At 34.1% G+C, this 19846-nt stretch overlaps 1 protein-coding gene across 2 annotated transcripts in view; it reads left to right on the top strand.

Annotated features, from left to right (window-relative positions):
* The window catches only part of LOC148312419 (uncharacterized), a 51678-nt gene extending 33844 nt beyond the window's left edge, over positions 1-17834 (top strand). Inside the window, exons 3-14 of one of the 2 annotated variants that reach the window (XM_088277315.1) lie at positions 329-519; positions 1730-1847; positions 2889-3156; positions 4432-4543; positions 5000-5103; positions 7196-7386; positions 7947-8950; positions 10949-11167; positions 12171-12292; positions 13260-13380; positions 14108-14717; positions 16147-17834. In XM_088277315.1, the coding sequence (XP_088133441.1) occupies positions 329-519; positions 1730-1847; positions 2889-3156; positions 4432-4543; positions 5000-5103; positions 7196-7386; positions 7947-8950; positions 10949-11167; positions 12171-12292; positions 13260-13380; positions 14108-14717; positions 16147-16791 (3705 nt within the window). In that variant the 3' untranslated portion in view covers positions 16792-17834. Of the gene's footprint in view, positions 1-328; positions 520-1729; positions 1848-2888; positions 3157-4431; positions 4544-4999; positions 5104-7195; positions 7387-7946; positions 8951-10948; positions 11168-12170; positions 12293-13259; positions 13381-14107; positions 14718-15965; positions 16124-16146 lie in introns of those variants that run through there. The other variant, XM_088277316.1, reaches the window with a different exon arrangement.
* Positions 17835-19846: the final 2012 nt, after the last annotated feature.

The following is a 19846-nucleotide window of genomic DNA, read 5'->3' as shown; positions in this document are numbered from 1 at the left end:
TCTGGAGGTCCCGGGTTCGATTCCCAAGGGGGATCAAATAAATATAAGTGATTTCTCACTCTAATCTTTATTCAATATTATCCCGGGCTGGTACCTGAAGCGGAGAGCTGATCACTTTCCTTTACGTGTTAACGATCAAGATATCACTGCGTTTATGTGATGCAGTGCCCTATGCACCATTGGGTACGGAGAAGGGTTTGAAGAAGATGAAGATAATACCATACCCTTGATAATCAGTTGCAGTAGCTTGTACCAAGTTTAATAAATCATTTCTCAACTTGACATAACGTAATCAATTGCTTGATAATTTTTTTTATTATTTGACTAGACGTGCAGAGATCACCAGCGTACCGAGACTGTGGGGCGCTTCCGGGGCGTTCCACTGGTCCGACAGTCAGTCCTCGGTCTCTCGGGGCGCCGGGGGGGGCTGCCCACCAGAGCCCTATGGGCGGGGGTGCCCGTCACCGTGCGGAGCTCCGCTCAGGGGGAATACGCCGCCAGAGATATCCACATCCTGAGGTCAGTGTGTGAATTGTGGCATCTCCCTAAACTGAGCTACAAAATCTGTAAAAGAGGGTCACAAAAGTGTGTAAGCTGAAAAGCAATATGGTCTTATCTCTCGGGAGGAATGTGGGATAATATAACGTTATCAATATGGTAAAAACCCTAACTACAATATCTCAAATACTAAAATATTGTCAATAATACAATACAAAAGATAAAAATAATTTTGTTACGTAGTTTGGTGGTGGAAGATGGTCAGTAACGATGACCAGTTTTTAATTAGGGTTGGCAGTAGGGTTGGGTTAGGATAAGGCACAGTAGGCACTGGTCGTGTTTCTATATGGAACGCGAGTTTTCCAATTATATACAAACTTTTTGTAATTTTTTTTAAATTGAACGGAATTAATTTTTGGTTTAATAATAAGTCTATCATATTTTATAATTAAGTAATATTATTTAATTAACTTCACATTGGCAAAAGCAATATATTTTATATGCAACGCCATTATATATATTTTTTTAAATCTAGGGTAGGCACTGCTTTTTTGCCTATATAGAATGCACGCCTCTGGTAAGAACTGCCAGTACTTTGACTTCGGTTTATTATAAATAAGTATTACTAGGTTTGTCCGCTTTTGTGGTGTAATGGTCAGCGTGTTTAGCTACCGTGCTGGGGGTCCCGGGTTCGATTCCCAGGGGGGGGGTAAAAATAAATATTAGTGATTTAACACTGTAATATTTATTTAACATCACCCTGGACTGGTTCCTGAAGCGCAAGAGTGATCACCTTGCCTTCATGTAAGTAATGATCAAGATAACACTGCGTCAATGTGATGCAGTGCCCTATGCACCATTAGGTGCGGATAAGGGTTATAAGTATTACTAGGTAGCTCTAAGTGAGTTAATGGTTCTAAGGAGAGACAAATCTAGAATCCTCTTTCCAGACTATGTAGATATGCATGTGATTGCGGCTATGTTGTTGTTACTATGTTTGCTATGTTGTTGCTATGTTGTATTTTTGAACGGTTGTATTTTCTATGGTGGCTCTTCGCTTACCGTGATAGATAAATTAAAATTCCCAGTGAACCCTTTCTTTCCTGTGATGTGTTAGTAGTATATATTGCTTGTAATTACTTTAATATACCCATATTTTTTAACAATATAAATTGCTTTTTTTTCAATAGCTCCACAGTTCTTGATTTAATCATGCTTGTACATTTTACAGTACTGTTCGCCATCCAAACATTTTGTTGCTGATGGGAATTTCATATGACATGGATCACAAAGTGCTGTGTATATTTGAAGAATGCAGTTCAACTTTGAATGATTGCATCCACAACCAGGTAAATTTATCACTCGTTACTTTATTACGACAATTTTTTTGTCTATTAGTAAAAACCCGCGATGCCTTTACTTTTAGAGGCTTGTCTACAAGTAGGATAGTGAGGATAGGGAAGGTTGATGTGAAAAATACGTCACAAACACCTAGATCAATAGAAAATAAATAGTTCTTAACACACTTAGGACGGGAATGGTATTTCTACTCGTTGCGTTGGGTGGATTGATGCTTAAGGACGGAAAGGGTTTTTCACCTTTTGCGCCGGTCTCATTTGAACGTAAGAAAAGAAGGAATTGTTGATTCTTTTCATATGAATATTATGTACTTATCTGTTTGTTAAGGTCTAAAATACATATATAAGCACAATTATCGAATCCCGTCGCCAGCAGTCCACAGGAGCAAAAAACAACCGTCTGAAATGTGTTTAATTTATTTTGCATTTTACCTGTTAATAATTTATCATTTATAGATACAAAATTAAATTATTTGTCTAAAATTTCAGTATTAAAAATGTTTCTACTTATTGATTATCCATGATTACTTCATCTTCAACAGCAACCGAATAAAAAATGTACCAACTTGTTTTTCCACTTAAATCTCTTCTGGCAAATTTCACAACTTTTTTCTAGAAGAAAAAAAAAACAGATTTTAGTGTCAATTAGTTTTGAAGCTGTTTGCGTCGAAAAAAGTTGATAATTGAATCAAATTAAGTAAGATAATTGGTGATTTTAAACAAAAATATTTTAAAATGGAAAATTAAAATTTTTAATTTCTTGAATGTTTTCCGCAGATACTTTGTGGTACATTTTATAATATCTTTATAAAATTAATAGACTTTGTTTTCACCACTTTTTTTTTTCACATAATTCAACCTACTGGTTTCAACAATACATTTTATGGATAAAAAATGTATTGTTAAAACCGGTAGGTTGAATTATATGAATAAAATAAAAGTGGTGAAAACAAAGTCTATTAATTTTATAAAGATAAAATTTTTGACATCAATATTGATTATCTAAATTCTTTTTTGATTTTTTCTTTTAAGGGACCAATTTTATCCTTGCAACATGCCGTGCATTACTTGAGTGACATCGCTACCGCCATTTATCACCTTCACAACAATGGCTATGTCCACAGCGCAGTTTCCAGCCACTCCATAATGATCACAGCAAGAGACGTGGCTAAACTGTGTGGCCTGGAACTGTGCAGCCGCATTTTCAATTCTGACCAAAGCGGTCCGATGAAAGACAAGAAATCCGACTCGTACAGGCTCATGTATTCATCCCCTGAACCGGAATATGAGAACCTCAAAAGTTTGTTATATTAAAATAATAATAATTCATTGTCTTTCTTCGTTATACAAGTACATGTTGACAGCACTTTTCGCTTATATTTTTTGGAACGGTTGTATTTTCTATGGTGGGTCTTCACTTACTCTCATAGATGGAAAGATAAATTAAAATTCCCAGCTAACCCTTCCTTTCCCGTGATGTGTAACTAGTATATATTGCTTGTAATGACTTTAATACCTCGATAAATGTAATAAATACTAGGTTCAGATTTGAGGATTTCTCCATAATACATATACGCATTGAATGAAAAAAAAAGTAACCTATTACCAATTACCACTTATCGGACACATTATAGAGATATTTTGAGAAAATTAAGAAAAAAATATGCAATTCAATCAAACATGTGCCAGTGACTGACGTAAGTATATTCATCCAAAAAAATGGCACTATTATAAATAATGAGAGTGAAAAAAATCACTTATATTTATTTGACCCCCCCTTCCCCTGGAAATCGAACCCGGGACCTCCAGAACGCTAGTCGAGCATGCTGACCATTACACTAAAGAGGCGGACACCCTAGTTAATAGTACCTAGCTAACCTTACTACCTACCTCTACTGCCTACCCTAATTAATTATCCGTGTATGCCACTGATAATCACATAAAACGTTTTTATTAACAACCAACTAGTTCATAAAAATGTGAGTGGATCAAAAAAGTCTTTTTATTTCTTAAAATAATGTATCACTATGATCCGCAAAGATAATGCTTACAATATTCAAAATACCGTAGAACGGGGCTACTTGAACTTTGATGTGTTACTTGAACCCGGTAAAAAAAAATTAGATCTGTATTTGGTCTACAAAAATGAACGTATCGACATGATTCATTGTTTCCCTGACAGGTGACACTTATTTTCACAATACGTTTATTGTTGTAGACCAAATACAGATTTATTTTTTTTTTGTACTGGGCTCAAATAACACATCAAACTTATTTATTTTTTTACAAAAATGTTAATAATATTAGTATATAACCACTCACCAAATTCACTTCGAAAGCACTCCGAAACCACTTCGGTGAGTGGTTATATACTAATATTATTAACATTTTTGTAAAAAAATAAATAAGTAAAAATGACTAACCACAATGTAAATTAAATATTAATAATATTGAGAATATAACACATCAAAGTTCAAGTAGCCCCGTTCTACGGTACATAAAAAGTTATTTGAACTGAACAAAACAACTGTCAACTGTGTTGATATTTTTTAATATTATCTTATTTATATTTCAGGTCATGCAAGATCCAGTATCAAACCTGATGAGGAACCGTTACTGAATGTAGGATACAGACAGGAATGTATTTCCCAAGATGTATCCGAGCGTGAGCACCTGTCAAATTACAAGTAATTATGGAACAGTTTTTTTTTTTTTTCAAAACATATCACATACATAAGTCATATATACATACAATATTCCCGATGAGTAATTTCTATTTCTCATTTTGGGACATGGGATTAAGGTTAACAAGACTGGAACAAATAATAAAGTAACAATTTATTTTTTTTAAATAACCAAAACTAATACTAATACATGGCAAAATATAAAAACAATAAACAGGTTTAATAAATAGGCACAAGAAGCATATTTAAAATAAACAAATGAGAAAAACATAAGGTAAGAAGCATATTGAAAATAAACAAATGAGAAAATATATAAGTTCTCTATATATTCCGATATTTTCAAATTATAATTTGCAAATCGCTTTCACAGAGAAATGAACGAAGTAAAACTTCCACTGATAACTTTCAAAAAAGTAATAGTGCAACGAATTTTACTGAGAATTGTTATATTTCTTTCAGTTGGCAAGCCCCAGAATTATTCGACGATGTTGATGGCCTGATCTTCCCAAGGAGAAGCTCTGATGTTTACTCCTTGTGCCTAGTACTTTGGGAATGTTGCAATGGTGAGAAGAAATTATTCATTTACTTATAAATGTTTTTTGTTGAATATTTTTTAATTGCCTTAGAAAATTCTCCTTGCCGATTATATACAAGGATTTATAGCATATATAGTTTATTTGTCTTAAAATTTACATATAAAATGAATGTATTGGGTTGATGCAAAAGTAATGACCGTTTTTTATGGTCCCAGGTAAAAAATTTTTTTTTCATAAATTATGAATGGTATCTTCTTTTTTTATGATTCCATTGTATAAAGGATGCTTTCCCTCTACTTTCTATTCAGTTTTGGCCTGGCCAGGGTACAGTAATAACCGCTTGTATTTTTTTCAAAATGTCGTTCGATAAAGTGCATTTACGTATTGTTTACTTTATGAATTCCGTAAAGACAATACCGCGAGTGTGGCAACCAAAAACATTTGTGAAGTGTATGGAGCAGATGTCATCAAAGTTCGACAGGTACGAAGATGGTTTGCGAAATTCCGATCTGGAGATTTTTCACTCATTGATAAACCACGTACCGGGCGGCCATCGAAGTCTGATGACGACGAATTAAAAGTCATAATTGACACCAATCCACGTCTAACCATCAGGGAGATTGTGTCAATGATGGGAGTCAACCAAACAATCGCATTAAGACATTTGAAGCGTATGGAAATGGTTTCGCGGTACGACGTTTGGATACCTCATCAATTGTCGGCTGCCAATTTATTGGATCGTGTTTCAACGCGCGTTGCTTTGAGTGCGAGACAAAAACATGAACCTTTTTTGCATCGTTTGGTGACGGGAGATGAGAAATGGGTCGTGTACAACAACGTGACAAGAAAAAGACATTGGACTATACCTGGACAAGCCCCATTAACAACTTCGAAGGCCGAAATCCATAAAAAAAGGTATACTTTGTGTTTGGTGGAATAATAAGGGTATTGTGTATTTTGAACTCTTGGAACACGATAAGACAAGTACAGCAGAACGATATTGTCAGCAATTATCCAAATTGAACATGGTCCTTCAAAAGGATAGACCAGAATTGGTAAATAGAAAAGGGGCAGTGTTTCATCACGACAACGCGCGACCACATGTGGCTATGATGACCCAACACAAGCTAAATGAGTTAAATCGGGATGTTATCAAGCATCCACTGTATTTTCCACATCTTGTTCTTTCTGATTTTTATTTATTCTGATCACTGCGAAAAAATTTTAATGATGAAAAAAATTATTCAATAGAGCAGGTAAAAACATCCCTTACTTCATTTTTCGCATTAAAATCCGCGGAATTTTATACTACTGGTATTAATAAGTTGATAGAAAGATGGAAGAAGGTTATAAGAACTGATGGAAATTATATAATTTATTAAATAAATAATACACAAGAAAAAAAAAAATTAAAAAAATATATGTAAAAAACGGTCAAAACTTTTGCATCAACCCAATAGATATAGTCAATAATAAATTAATAAGATTTATCCCTAAAAACAATACAATGGTCGCAATGGATTCAATATCATATATCAATCAAAATTTGTCACATACCTCATTTATTTGTGTTATTCATCTTGTCATATTTTTTAAATAAGACACCACTAAATCTGAAAGACCTTTATGTCCAACTGCCTCATCAATTTTTGTCAACTGTACACCTTCTTTTTCACATTCTGTTTCCAATTTAAATCTTTATTCTTCAAAAACTGGACATACCCACACTAAAAACCAAGCTAGGACACAAAATGAACCCTTTTCTAGTGGAACGGAAGGTCTGCTGACAACAGTCAATAGTCTGGGTTCTCCTGCGGAATTTTATGTGGTTTTCCAGCAATGAGTAAATGCTGAGAAGTTCCTGATTGGCCCACACTAGATTTTTCCTCCTTTTTCCAACACAGATTTAAATAACAATAAAAAAAAATTAACTTATATATATATATATATATATATATATATATATATATATATATATATATATATATATATATATATATATATATATATCCATACTAAATGAGGGACATCTTGTAATGATGTCTCATCACATAATAATTCAATTTCAATTGTTAAAAATATTAAATTTATTTTATGGTTTAAAATTCTGTCATTTCAGGGGCCGTGCCATGGAAAAGTTTAACGTACAGGCAGCTCAGTGATCTGTATTTACTTTGGCAAACCGGAATAAGCTTATCACGGGATAGGTACCCCGATGTTGTGTATCATATACTAAAAGGTGGTCTCCCTATCAATCCCGATGAAAGGATTTCCATTTCTGAACTGTGCTTGAAACTAGCTATTGCAAAGGTAACTAACATACAATAATAGCTCCGCCAACATTGTGAAACTCAACCAATGAAAGTGTCATAATCTCTTGGTTAAGCTAGCTTGCGAAGTCTTATACACATTTTATTAAAATTTCAATTGTGAAATCAGTATAGCAGGAAATAGTATTAAAACTCCATTAAACTATGTGAAGAAGTCTACAGATGTCACTACAAGGCCTTTTTCAAATCAATTAGACAGTTACAATTACATACGTACTCTTTCAGGATCTATTTGGACCATAATAAACCTAGAGTTGCTACGGGTTTTTATTGCAAATTTCCTTTTTTTGTTTCAAAATAAAAATAATGTTTGCTAATATAATATACCTACTATAGTGCAAAAATATCCTCGCAATGTCATTTATTCTGTATGAAGTGATTGCTTGTTAATGTTTTTACTAATTAATTATATGCACTGTATCCTTAAATTACTTACAAAATCACAGTATCTAGATACCCAGAATATTTTTAAAAATCTTTTTTGTATCGGTGCTTTATATGCTTTTGTTCTCGACTATGATTTATCAATTTTTTTTTCAGAATACTATGAACGCCATGGATGACAGCGCTTTGCAAAACAGTCCGATACATAATCCTGACTCTCAGAGTTCAGAAAAGCCATCGCACTTGGTTGATAGTTGTACGCAATTCGAAAGAGAATATATTCCCGAGCGTGATGTCGAATTAAAGTCCGCCATGATGAAAACCATGTCTAAATTTCAAGTTACGGACATTGACAATGTGGATGACAACATGAATAACTGCCAAGATGAAATTCAATTCTATCCAGAACATCACACGATGGAATCCAAGTCTGTTTGTATCAATTTGTCGTCCATTGGAGAGTCGGGAGAAAATTTGTTAGATTTGGATTACGCAGACGACTCCACCCAGAACATGACAATGCACAATACGGACTCCACCGAATACTGCAGCCTTCTCACGCCGGATATAAGAAAATTTACTTCTAGATTGCAAAACAGAAGTTCGTCTGTGCAACAGTCCAAGTTGACCTTCAGAGATGATTCGCAAAACAGCATACCGGAAAATACCTCGCACGAAAAGATTTCCAGACTGAATTCCAGCTTTACACCCAAGTCTTACAAGTCCCTCGATATCACCACTCCACCCACAGAGAAATTGGAGAACATACCCACCCTAGCAAGTAGCGTCGGAAGAAAGGATACGAAAAGACCAAAATACGCTTTTGATATAAACAATACCAGTTTACCAACCACACCTATCGCGAGGAGTACGAAGATTCGCAAGTATGCTTGGCTCTCTGGCGAAGAGGACGATTTGGGTTACAACGAGACCACCAATCTATCCGATCCCAAAGACCGGTTCTCTCTGTACGAGAGCCGGAAGTCGGAGGTGACAGACAACAGTGTTGATGAGGTCAAATACGGTATACTTTCTAATGATGCGAGAGGGATTGAAGATAATTCGACTAGCATTAATGGAGTATCAGCTAGGAACATAATGAGCATGTCACTTGGCGATACGCCTAGTGCATTTTTCAATGATAAAAACTCGGGCCAGAGGTAAGTGAGTGGTTTCTTAATAATCACAAATCGAATACACACGAAGTAAATACCACTTTTTCTTAAAATCTACTGTGACACGTGTTTCGATGCATTCCGCATCGTTTTCAAACACCGTATGTGAAGCTAATTCTAAATTTTATTGTTGGGTCCTTGGGACGTTGAAGGTTGAAGAGGGGGTAGGAGCTGTTTCTTATTTTGATTCATTTATTTAATTTTTATTTTTATTTCTTATTAGTGGAATATATACAATAGAGGCAAGGCTTAAGTCATTTAGATTTTAAAAAATAGTGGTATTTACTATGTAAAAATTAAACTAAAAATAGGTAGAGAATCAATCAATGAAATCAAATACACTTTTTTAATTCATAGTTTTTGACGATGCATCGAATTGCTTTTGGGTTCCAGGCAAGAACTTGTATTATTTGCTTGAATTTTCTCTTTTATTTGCATTTACTATATTCACTCCAATTTTAAAATACCTTTTCGGTTGAATTTTCAACAATGACATCTGTCAATTTTCATGTGTTTTGTATTTATTTTTCAAAACTATTATTTTATAGCTATTTACAAATCTAATCTTAATCTTCTTTTTTAAAGTTAATTTTTTCCATTTTGTCACTCACCATGACTCGCATATCTTGAAATATTTTGACAAATATCCCAATGGTATTCCAATTAAAAAATTATAAATAAGTTACCATTTTATTATTTATTAAATGTAAGTAAGCCTTATTGATCACCTTTTGAATATTAAATTCTTGAGACCATATGGGAAAAGGGAGTAATGTCAAAAGATAACATTTGAAGATAATAGAAATCACCTATACAACACATCGCTCACTCCTTTCAAGAACGTCATAAATCAAAAAACTTGATTTTTCAGGAGAATGTTTTTAAAGTTTAAAAATGTAATACAATGTATTAAAAATAAATATCAAGCCACTTACTGAACTTTTTACTGTGCAACAGATCTTTTAAGGTAAAACCTGGAGGTTTTTTCTCCATTTGAAAAATATTTAGTATATTTTTAAAAAAATATTAAACAATACCTTTTCTTCAAAACGCAAAAATAACACTTTCTGCCCTGTAGCGGGTAAATATTATGCTAAAAATATGCCTCTTTTGCTGGGATATAGTACATTTTCTGGGCATTCCGAAAACATCCACAACTGAAAATCTACGATTTTTGATTTATGACGTTCTTGAAAGGAGTGAGCAATATGTAGCTTAAAATATATATACTAAAGCAAGAGATATTTTTGATTGAGTAATATTTTTTCTAGACAACATCTTTTCCCACCATATAACTTCTTGAATGAGAGATATCAACTTATAGCAGTCATAATAAAAAATATCCAGGAATATAATATTTGTAGAAAATAAGCACTTTGCAAAAGATACATATTATTTTTACTACACATATGTATACTTCTGGCAATAGGGTATTATCTCTCGGGAGGAATATCTAATTTGACATACTCAACCTATAAAGAATTGTGTAAGACTCGTTTTGTGTTTATAACACCCAATTTTTTCTTTTGCTAAATTCTCCTTCGTAAAAACGCTGTTCTCGTAAGTTGGTAATGAATGACGTCACAGAAACGATGGACTTATTTTAATGTTGGTGACATTGCTAAAATATTGACGGCTCTATTTGCTGATGTCTATGGTAAACCCTCCAACCCCCCATTCATATTATAACAGAAATGGTAATGTGGTGGTAAACAAACAATCCACACTATTACTATTATAGCTCTATAAAAGCGTTTTGGGATACGCCGCATAACACACCCTATGATATAAAATTTGATGACGTAAAGCGGTGTCCGTTTTTCGTTGTATTAAAATATCTTAAACTGATTTAAACCTTCATATCTCCCTTACTTCTCTACAGATTTCAATAAGAATGTTACCGACAGTCTTGTTATTTTTCATATTAATTTATCAGCCAATAATAACACATCATGAGAATGATCGATTGCGACTCATCCTCAGGACTTGGATTGCCGGAGGGCCCGTATCAAGCAAAGGGTTGCGAGAGGCCTTCAGGACACGCAGCCAATCCTGGAGCAGCCGACACGTCGTCAAGCCCAAGGGGGAAGACACTCATCTCACCGGGGTGGACATCAAACCCCTTGTGGCGATACACGAGAAGCTTATTAAGGAAGCCAAAAAGAAGCAAACCAGGTCACATTCCTTGCCTGACAACTACAGGTAAAATTACCACATCAAATTCCCATTATGACAGGTCACATTCCCATGTTACATTCCTTGCCCGATAACTCTTCAGGTAAAATTACCACATCAAATTCCCATTATGACAGGTCACATTCTCATGTTACATTCCTTTCATGATAACTCTTCAGGTAAAATTACCACATCAAATTCCCATTATGACAGGTCACATTCTCATGTTACATTCCTTTCATGATAACTCTTCAGGTAAAATTACCACATCAAATTCCCATTATTACAGGTCACATTCCTTGCCTGATGACTACAGGTAAAATTACCACATGAAATCCCCATTGTGATTTTCTAGCTAGATTATTCATGTTTTTTTTTAACCTTTAAAGTAGTAGTCCGCCTCTGTGGTGTAGTAATCAGCATGTTTAGCTACCGTGCTGGAGGTCCCGGGTTCGATTCCCAGGGGGGAGGTGAAAATAAATATGAGCGATTTTACACTCTAATATTTATTTTATATTGCCCTGGACTGGTCCCAAAAGCCCAGGGTGCACCCTGCCTTCATGTGAGTAATGATAACACTGCATCAATAAGATGCAGTGCTCTATGTATCATTGGATGCGAATAAGGGTTTGAAAAAGAAGAACTACTAGGGGGTGTTAGTAAGTCTGTTCTCGGAAGGCCATAACATTAGAAGAATATATTTAAAGTATATATTTAAAGGATATTCTTCTTCAGGACTCTATATACCAACTCATCGTCTTTGTAGACTATTGGGGTCAGCTCTCCTCGTCCTCAGGCTGTTGATCTTTCTTTCTTGATTTCTCTTAATTTAACAAGGGGCTCGCCGGCCCAAGTCAAATTTAACAAGAGGCTCGCGCGAGCCCCTCCGAGCCCCCTGCAGCCCACCGCTGCCTTAACATTGATGTCTGCTAAACACAGGCTTCCCAAATGCTCGTTTCAAATTGATTTAATATTGTATTCAATAAGTATTTACCAATACAATATGGTTTTTGTAACTTTTTTACTTTAGGGGCGCCTGCCCTGCCGTGAAGCCAGCCTCACACTGCCTGGATCCGGTGCTGCCGTGCAACAAAACAAAATTATTACATAATATTCTCCACAAGAAAGACCAAAGGAAGTCACAACGCGATGGTAACATTATTTTATCTATGAATTAAAATGTATTGTTACAAAAAATTTAACTGTTTTTAATGATAATATGCCTCTCCAAACAGTGAAGTTTCCGTAATTTCCATAACATCCATAATTTGTTTTATGAAGACTCTGTCCGCTCCCGTAGTGTAATGGTCAGCACGCTCGGCTACCGTTCTGGAGGTCCCGGGTTTGATTCCCAGGGGGGGTCAAATAAATATATATGTGATTTTTTCACTGTTATATTTATTCAATATTACCCTGGACTGGTACCTGAAGCGGAAGGCTGATCACCTTTCCTTCATGTGTAAACAATCAAGATAACACTGCGTTTATATGAATCAGTGCCCTATGCACCATTGGGGTGCGGATAAGGGTTTTATTAAATTAATTTAAAAATATTGAAAATCAATCTTATAAATGTATACGGCCTTAATCTCCTAGTGGATATTAATATTTGAAAATCTATATAAATAATTATGTTTTGTTTTGAATATTACAAAAAGGATTGACATTTATGCTTGCTCTTCGGTACCGTAGAACTGGGCTACTTGAACTTTGATGTGTTACTCGAGCCCAGTATAAAAAAGAGATTTAAATCTGTATTTGGTCTACAATAATGAACCTATCGTGACAATAAGTGTCACCTGTCTGGGAAACAATGAATCATGTTGATACGTTCATTATTGTAGACCAAATACACATCTAAAAATTTTTTTAGCACTAGACTCAAGTAACACATCAAAGTTCAAGTAGCCCCGTTCTACGGTATATGAATCGGCGCATTACATTTAAAATAAGTCATCTTTAGGATGAGCGTCTATCAGAAATGCTGTTTTACACCAAACAGTGGATACTTTATCTTTTTTAATTTAAAAATACTACATTTCTCATTGTCTCACTTATTCAATTACATCTGTTTAATGTATTTTTGAAATATGTAATTTGTTTATTATGATCTCCCTAGATTTGCACTCTGGCATTGATGCACCTATTAGGAAAACAGCATCTAAGATGGGAGGATTATTCCACCTAAAGCATCCAGAATTTTATGAAAATGCTCTTTGGAAGAAGGAAAAAGAGAAATGGTAATTATGTTTCTAGATTTTTACAGATTTTTTTTTAGTCCTTAGATAATTTTTGAGTTTTGTTAATATCTACTGGCGGATACGTCAGATTAATCCTTTCCTTACTGCACTAAAAAAAATCTGCATGTTTCGGCGCAGTGTAGTTAATACACATGTTTAAAACAGACAAAACAATGTTCGTAAATAATCGCCTAAATTTATTATATTTGAAGTCAAAGGTGATGTTTATTGAAATTTTGCTGAAAACATTTAATAAAATCATACTCAGAAATGAATGAGGAAACCCCCTCAGTTGGCTGCTCAAAGGCTAGTGCTGACTGCAGCGCATGCTGCATATACGCGCAACGCATGCTAAGTTGACTCTGGTCATTACTAAAAACACAGCTTTGAACTGAGATAACACATCTTGCATTCCGATATAGCCAAGTAATGTAAGAGTGGGATTTGAATAGCGTCACATACCATTTTTTATTGGATTTTTTTTAAATATACTTACGTCGCTTATTGGCACATGTTTGATTGTATTGCACATGCATTTCTTCCAAATTCTCACAGAGTATCTTTTTAATTTGCCCCGTAAGTGGCAATTGTTACCTTTTTTTTCATTCAACCTGGTATTTATTTCATTTATCGAGATATTAAAGTTATTACAAGCAATGTGTACTAGTCACACATCACAGGAAAGAAACGGTTAAATAATCATGATATATAACACTATTTGTTACAGTCTTATGGGGACCAGTGATGATAGAGACCCTCGAGGAAGCAGTACTCCGTATAAGTCCAAAGAAAATTCTCATAATCTCAAGACCATCGTTGTAGATCAATCAACGAATACGGAAACCTTTGAAGATCTCTGCGAAATGATTTTAAAGCAGATGAAAATGCAAGATTTATGCTCTCCCATAGTTTATCCAAAGAAATCGCCCACTGGTCTTAAAAATCACAACCTGTCTTATGAAACACCGATAAAACTTAAGGACAAGGGTGATAGTTCATTTGAAAATGAAAAGAATATCCTTTTGAATGAACTAAGCAACACCTTTATTAATAAGAATTCGCCAAAACCCAACATTACCTCTGATAAAAATGAAGCTAATGCCTCACCTTCCAACATGGAATCCTCGCAAACATTGCAAAATGATAAATTTCTTCAATTTATTGAATCAACCAAGTATCCTTTGGATAATAAAGATTATTATGATTGCGAACTGGTTCTTGACGATGGAGATGACTTATCCAATCACGAAGAAGACTGCTTGTCCCATACGGAAACAAAGCCCAATGATCTCATCAATAAAGTGCTCAAACGATGCCAAGCATTCTCTGCTTTGCAGGTATGTTTTTGTTTTATTACATTCTCTTCTTCTTCTTTCCATGTTCGATCCCTAGGTGGAGCATATGGCCAACACGAGACGTCTCTCAAGTCACTCTGTCACGCGCCATCTCCTTGGCTTCCTCCCAGGTCAGTCTGGAGTCTCAAAGTTCCACTGAATATAGTCGGTGAATGGTCGTCAGCGGCCTTCCGGGACGCCAGAATCCTCGGGGTTGGAAGAAGAGACATGAGGGGTTGATGCACTCAGGTGGCATTCTAAGGACATGTCCCAACCATGTCCACCTTCCCCTCTTTAGGATTTCCAGTATGAGGGGCTGTTGAGTTCTTCTCCTCACATTGTCATTCCTGACGAAGTCATACCACTTTAATTACATTAGTATATTATTATCTTTTTCATAAATGTTTGTATATACATTGGAATCCCCAACAAGTTACAGAGAAAGGCCAAGTCCCTTTTCCACAACATTTACTTTGAGCCGGGACTTTCGCGCCAGTCAAAACAAAAAAAATCAGTGATGAGTAATATTCTGGAACGAATTATGCTCGTTATGAGAAGTTCCACTGTATTTCTGTAAAAATAAAATTAAATCTACCGTATCATTACTTAAAAACCATAATATAGAATAAAATAACTACTATACAGTTTTTTTTACCACATCCATTTTATTTGGCCAGCGACCGAGTTTCATGATTACAGTCTGATGATGTCGGTTACGACGAAACGCGGTCGCTAGTCATATGAATTTTGTCAGTCTGATGATGTCGGTTACGACAAAACGCGGTCGCTAGTCATATGAATTTTGTCAGTCTGATGATGTCAGTTACGACGAAACGCGGTCGCTAGTCATATGAAATTTGTGGAAAAAAACTGTATAGTTGTTATTTTATTATATAAAATGCAGTTCCAACGAGAAATGTCAGTACAAAACTTAACTGACATGATCAAGTATTACAAATATTAAAAGTGGACAGGTCAGGAGTTGGCATAATTAGGAGTTATATATGAGGAAATGTATGAATGTGGATGAGACCAAAAATGTTTGCCAGGACAGAGTGGTGTGTCATTCTATCCTTTTTGTTTACCCTTACGGGAATCGGGGTGATGGTTAGTTAGTTAGTTTTTATAATACCTAAATGTTAACTTTCTGAAACCCTTACCCGATTTAGCGGTATTGCCATTTTTCAGTATTTTGATTGCCCTATTTAGAGATGAATTTTATTTTCTTAAATGTACAATAAATCATTACAGAAAACACAAGAATAACTCTGATTTTTATATTTGTATCAAGAACTCAAATATAATGAACATTTAACACACCACTCTAATCACAAACTATCACATTCTTCTTTTTGACTCTGGTGGCGGATTTCAATTGGAAGATTTAAAGTTTTATATTCACAAGTGATCAAAAAATAATTAAAAATTGCAGAGTGCACGGAGTACAGAAGACATGTATATAGACGATGAATTATCTGTCAATAATGACACGCACGCCCTCACTGAGAACGTACAGCTGACCCCCGTTTACGGCAGTATACACGAAGCGTTATGCGAAAAGGCCAACGACTGTTGTCTCGTAAAAATGAAAGAAGAGTTGTGCAAAGACAGACTGCTCATCATATGTGACTCATCTCATAAAAACACGGAATGCAGGCCTTCCAGCTCGGGGTCTAATCACTCAGCAGAATACGACTTGATGTTAGTTAGCAATAACAACTATCATAACTTCCACGCGGAGAATGTACCATCCATGGATCTGATCAATCTCAACAGCTTTGAAAAGTTACCAGTCATAGAAGAGACACCGAATGAAGACTTACCCGACCTTATAGAACCGATTACGAACAAGCGTAACATTCAAGATCTCATTAGCATGTATGAAGGAATCACGTATAATAATCCTCAGAAAATTTCCGCTACACTCAGACTGGATAACAAGAATGACCGCTGTAATGAAATCAGTTTTTTAATACTAGATGATAATACGGAGTGCGATTTGGATCCCGATTGTAACATTGAAAATGATAAGTTCAATACTTCCGACAGCGTAGTTCAAGACTTTATAACGATTTGATTATACCCTGTAAATATTCGTTATATTTGTGATATTAAAATCTCTGGCTAACATTCGTGTTTAGCAAACGCAACAAGCTATGTAAAATGTAAACGTTTCCAGCTAGTATTTTCAAAATTTAAATTGTACTCTATAATACAAAATTGTTTTTAAATAAAAATTGATATCGTGTTATCATCAAATTTGTGCCTTTGCAAAATATATGTCAATTTTTCATAAAATATTAATATTTTGTTTTTAAAATATTTAAAACGCCTTAACATAAACCCACACGTTCCTGATACATAATTTAATATCTAATAAATTACATATTTATTATATTTTTATATTTGATTAGTAAACTTTTTTGTATAACACATCTCAGAAGGTTGCGATTTTGAAAGAAGATGTAATATTATAGTTATAAGTTAAGTTTTTTCTATTTTGTTTCCAAAAGTGGGTGGTAAATAAAAAAATGTCTTTTTTTTAATAATTAATGGTCTTACATCCAAATTTTATATTTTCCTAAATTCATTTCTGTTTAATCTACATATTTGCATGGAATTGGAATAATAATCTAAAACAGCCAATGTGACCTTTAAATTTATGTAAATTAAAAATTTTAAAATATCATTTTATTATTTCCTAACATTATAATAAAAGTTTTTACATTATTCAATAAAAAAAATGTCAACATTATACGTTAATTATTATTCTAGATTCAGATTATATCAACTTTTGATTCAGAAATGTTTCCATTTATTTAGTTTAAGTTTTTTTTTTATATAGTGGGGAAGTCAGCGCTTCTATTCATACTATTTTTTCTTGTTGAATAAAAATTTAATATAACTCATGTTTATTTTTTTTACTTTAATTCTATTTGAACTCTTTCTGTATTCATTGCGTTTTTAAAATCTTTCATATTAATTACATTTTTTTCTCTCAATTTGTTTTTCTTTAAAAATTTTTTTTTTACTTTTATTGCTATCTTTAAAAAAAACTACCTCTTTTGAAATCTAATAAATGTTCCATCATTACTTTAATTTTCTTGCTGTATTGTTTTTAACAAAATTATGTTACTTATAAAAAAAAAAACAGGCTAGATTAAAACCATACTTGTATTACATTCCAAAACTAGCTATATTTTAATTATTTATATCTATTAAAGATTCATAATAGTTTTTATATTTTATCTGTCATTACTCTTTAATTTATTACTTATTAAAAGTAATAATATATAATTATTAGTATTTAGGTACAAATAAAATTGCCTTTTTTAAATGTGATATTTAATGAGACAATTACCTTATTTGATTACCTACATTATTATTTTTGTTAAAAGAATTTTGTAATGTGACCATAATATTAAAATATTTTCAATACTTGCTCCGAGTTTTATTTTTGATTATGTATTTATTTTTTATTGAGAAGAATCTTGAGTCGGATAAAGATTTTGGAAAAATTTTCATATCGTATTTGAAGTTTGTGTATCATTTGTCCGCCTACATAGTGTAGTGGTTAGCGCGTTTGGCTTCCATGCTAGACATCCCTGGGGGGAATTCCCTAGGGGAGTATCTAAATAATTATAAGTGATTTTTCACTCTAATGTTTATTTAATACCACCTTAGACTGGATACCTGATCATCTTCCCTCAAGTAATTAAGGATCAATCTAACACTGTTGCAGGAGCCTGGGTGAGGACCTATCCGACATTGAATCCGTGTTAGTTCATAAGGAACTTTCACGAGAGGTGGTATCATATTTGATAAAAATAGTGAAAGACATAGGTACCACAAACTAGCTTCTTCTACTGGAACGGAAGGCCTGTTGAAGGTAATCAACAGTCCGGTGTCTCCTGAGGAGTTTTACATGGTTTTCTCCCAGCAATAAGCAAATGTTGAGAAGTTCCTGATTGGCCTACACTAGATTATCCTTCACATTATCACATTACCTTTATACACACATTATCTTTTAATCATTTGGTTTTGCATGATTCTGTCAGTTTCAAATGGAACCACTTCATCTTATTGCTTGCACTTTATGCGTATGTTTTGTGTGTTAATTTTTTTTTATCTTTATCTGCATGGAGTTCCGCATTATACTGAGTCTTAATTAACACATTTTGAATGTGATATTTTGTATGAAATAAAAAAATTTTATTGCAACTATTATTATATTATAACACAAATTTATAGCTGAAGCAAGTTACAATGACAGGGCTTACGGTGTGGCACTTGAGCGATTATTTTCCCAATCCTTTTTATATCCCTGTTGGAACTGACATCTGTCGAAAACTTTATGAAGTAAATAGCTATCCCCTTCTGACAACAATTCTTTTTTTTTTTTTATATACGGCCCTCAGAGGTTTGTTTTAAGTCTAATCAAAGGATCAAAAAAACAATTGTCATGTAACAGTAATCAATCAATGGACTAAATTATGTTTATAAAGTTGATTAAACTTTTAATTATTATTTATTCGTGTTTGTTTTGCGCTTAATCGTGTGTTTCCACTCTAATGATTCTTGTGTAATTTATTTATTTGTTTATTTATTGTCTCTGGCCAATATCTGTACCCGACGGATTCTCCAGTTCTTTGGACACGTTGCGCGTGGCAACGAGGATAGCCTGGAACGACTAGTTGTGATCGGTAGCCTGGAGGGAAAGAGAGGGAGAGGAAGATCCCCCACACGATGGACCGATCAAATTAAGGCAGCAGCAGGCACCTCAGTGGTTGGAGCGCTACGTGCAGCGCAGTCAAGGGATAACTGGAGAAGAGTCATTGCTTCTGCAAGGGTCACAACCCTCAGCAATGAGGATTAAGACGGAGAAGAATTTATTTATTGAACGGCTAATGCCTTTAACATAATACATTTATACAGTATCTAATATAAAAATCCACTAATGAGAAACAAAGAGTCTTAAACATAAAATAATAATAAAATAACAAATAGTAAGCACTGATAAATTTTTGTCTTTAATTCTGTCAATCATAAAATGAATGTAGGTTCTTGAAAGTAATTTTTTTTTTTTTATTGTTTTGTGCTTCTTATTACTGCATAGAATGAATATGCTCCTC

This window comes from Brachycentrus maculatus, unplaced genomic scaffold (assembly GCF_059751285.1).
Source record: "Brachycentrus maculatus isolate JH-2025_06_01 unplaced genomic scaffold, ASM5975128v1 h1tg000041l, whole genome shotgun sequence".
Lineage (NCBI taxonomy): Eukaryota > Metazoa > Arthropoda > Insecta > Trichoptera > Brachycentridae > Brachycentrus > Brachycentrus maculatus.
This window is presented reverse-complemented; position numbering and strand designations above follow the sequence as displayed.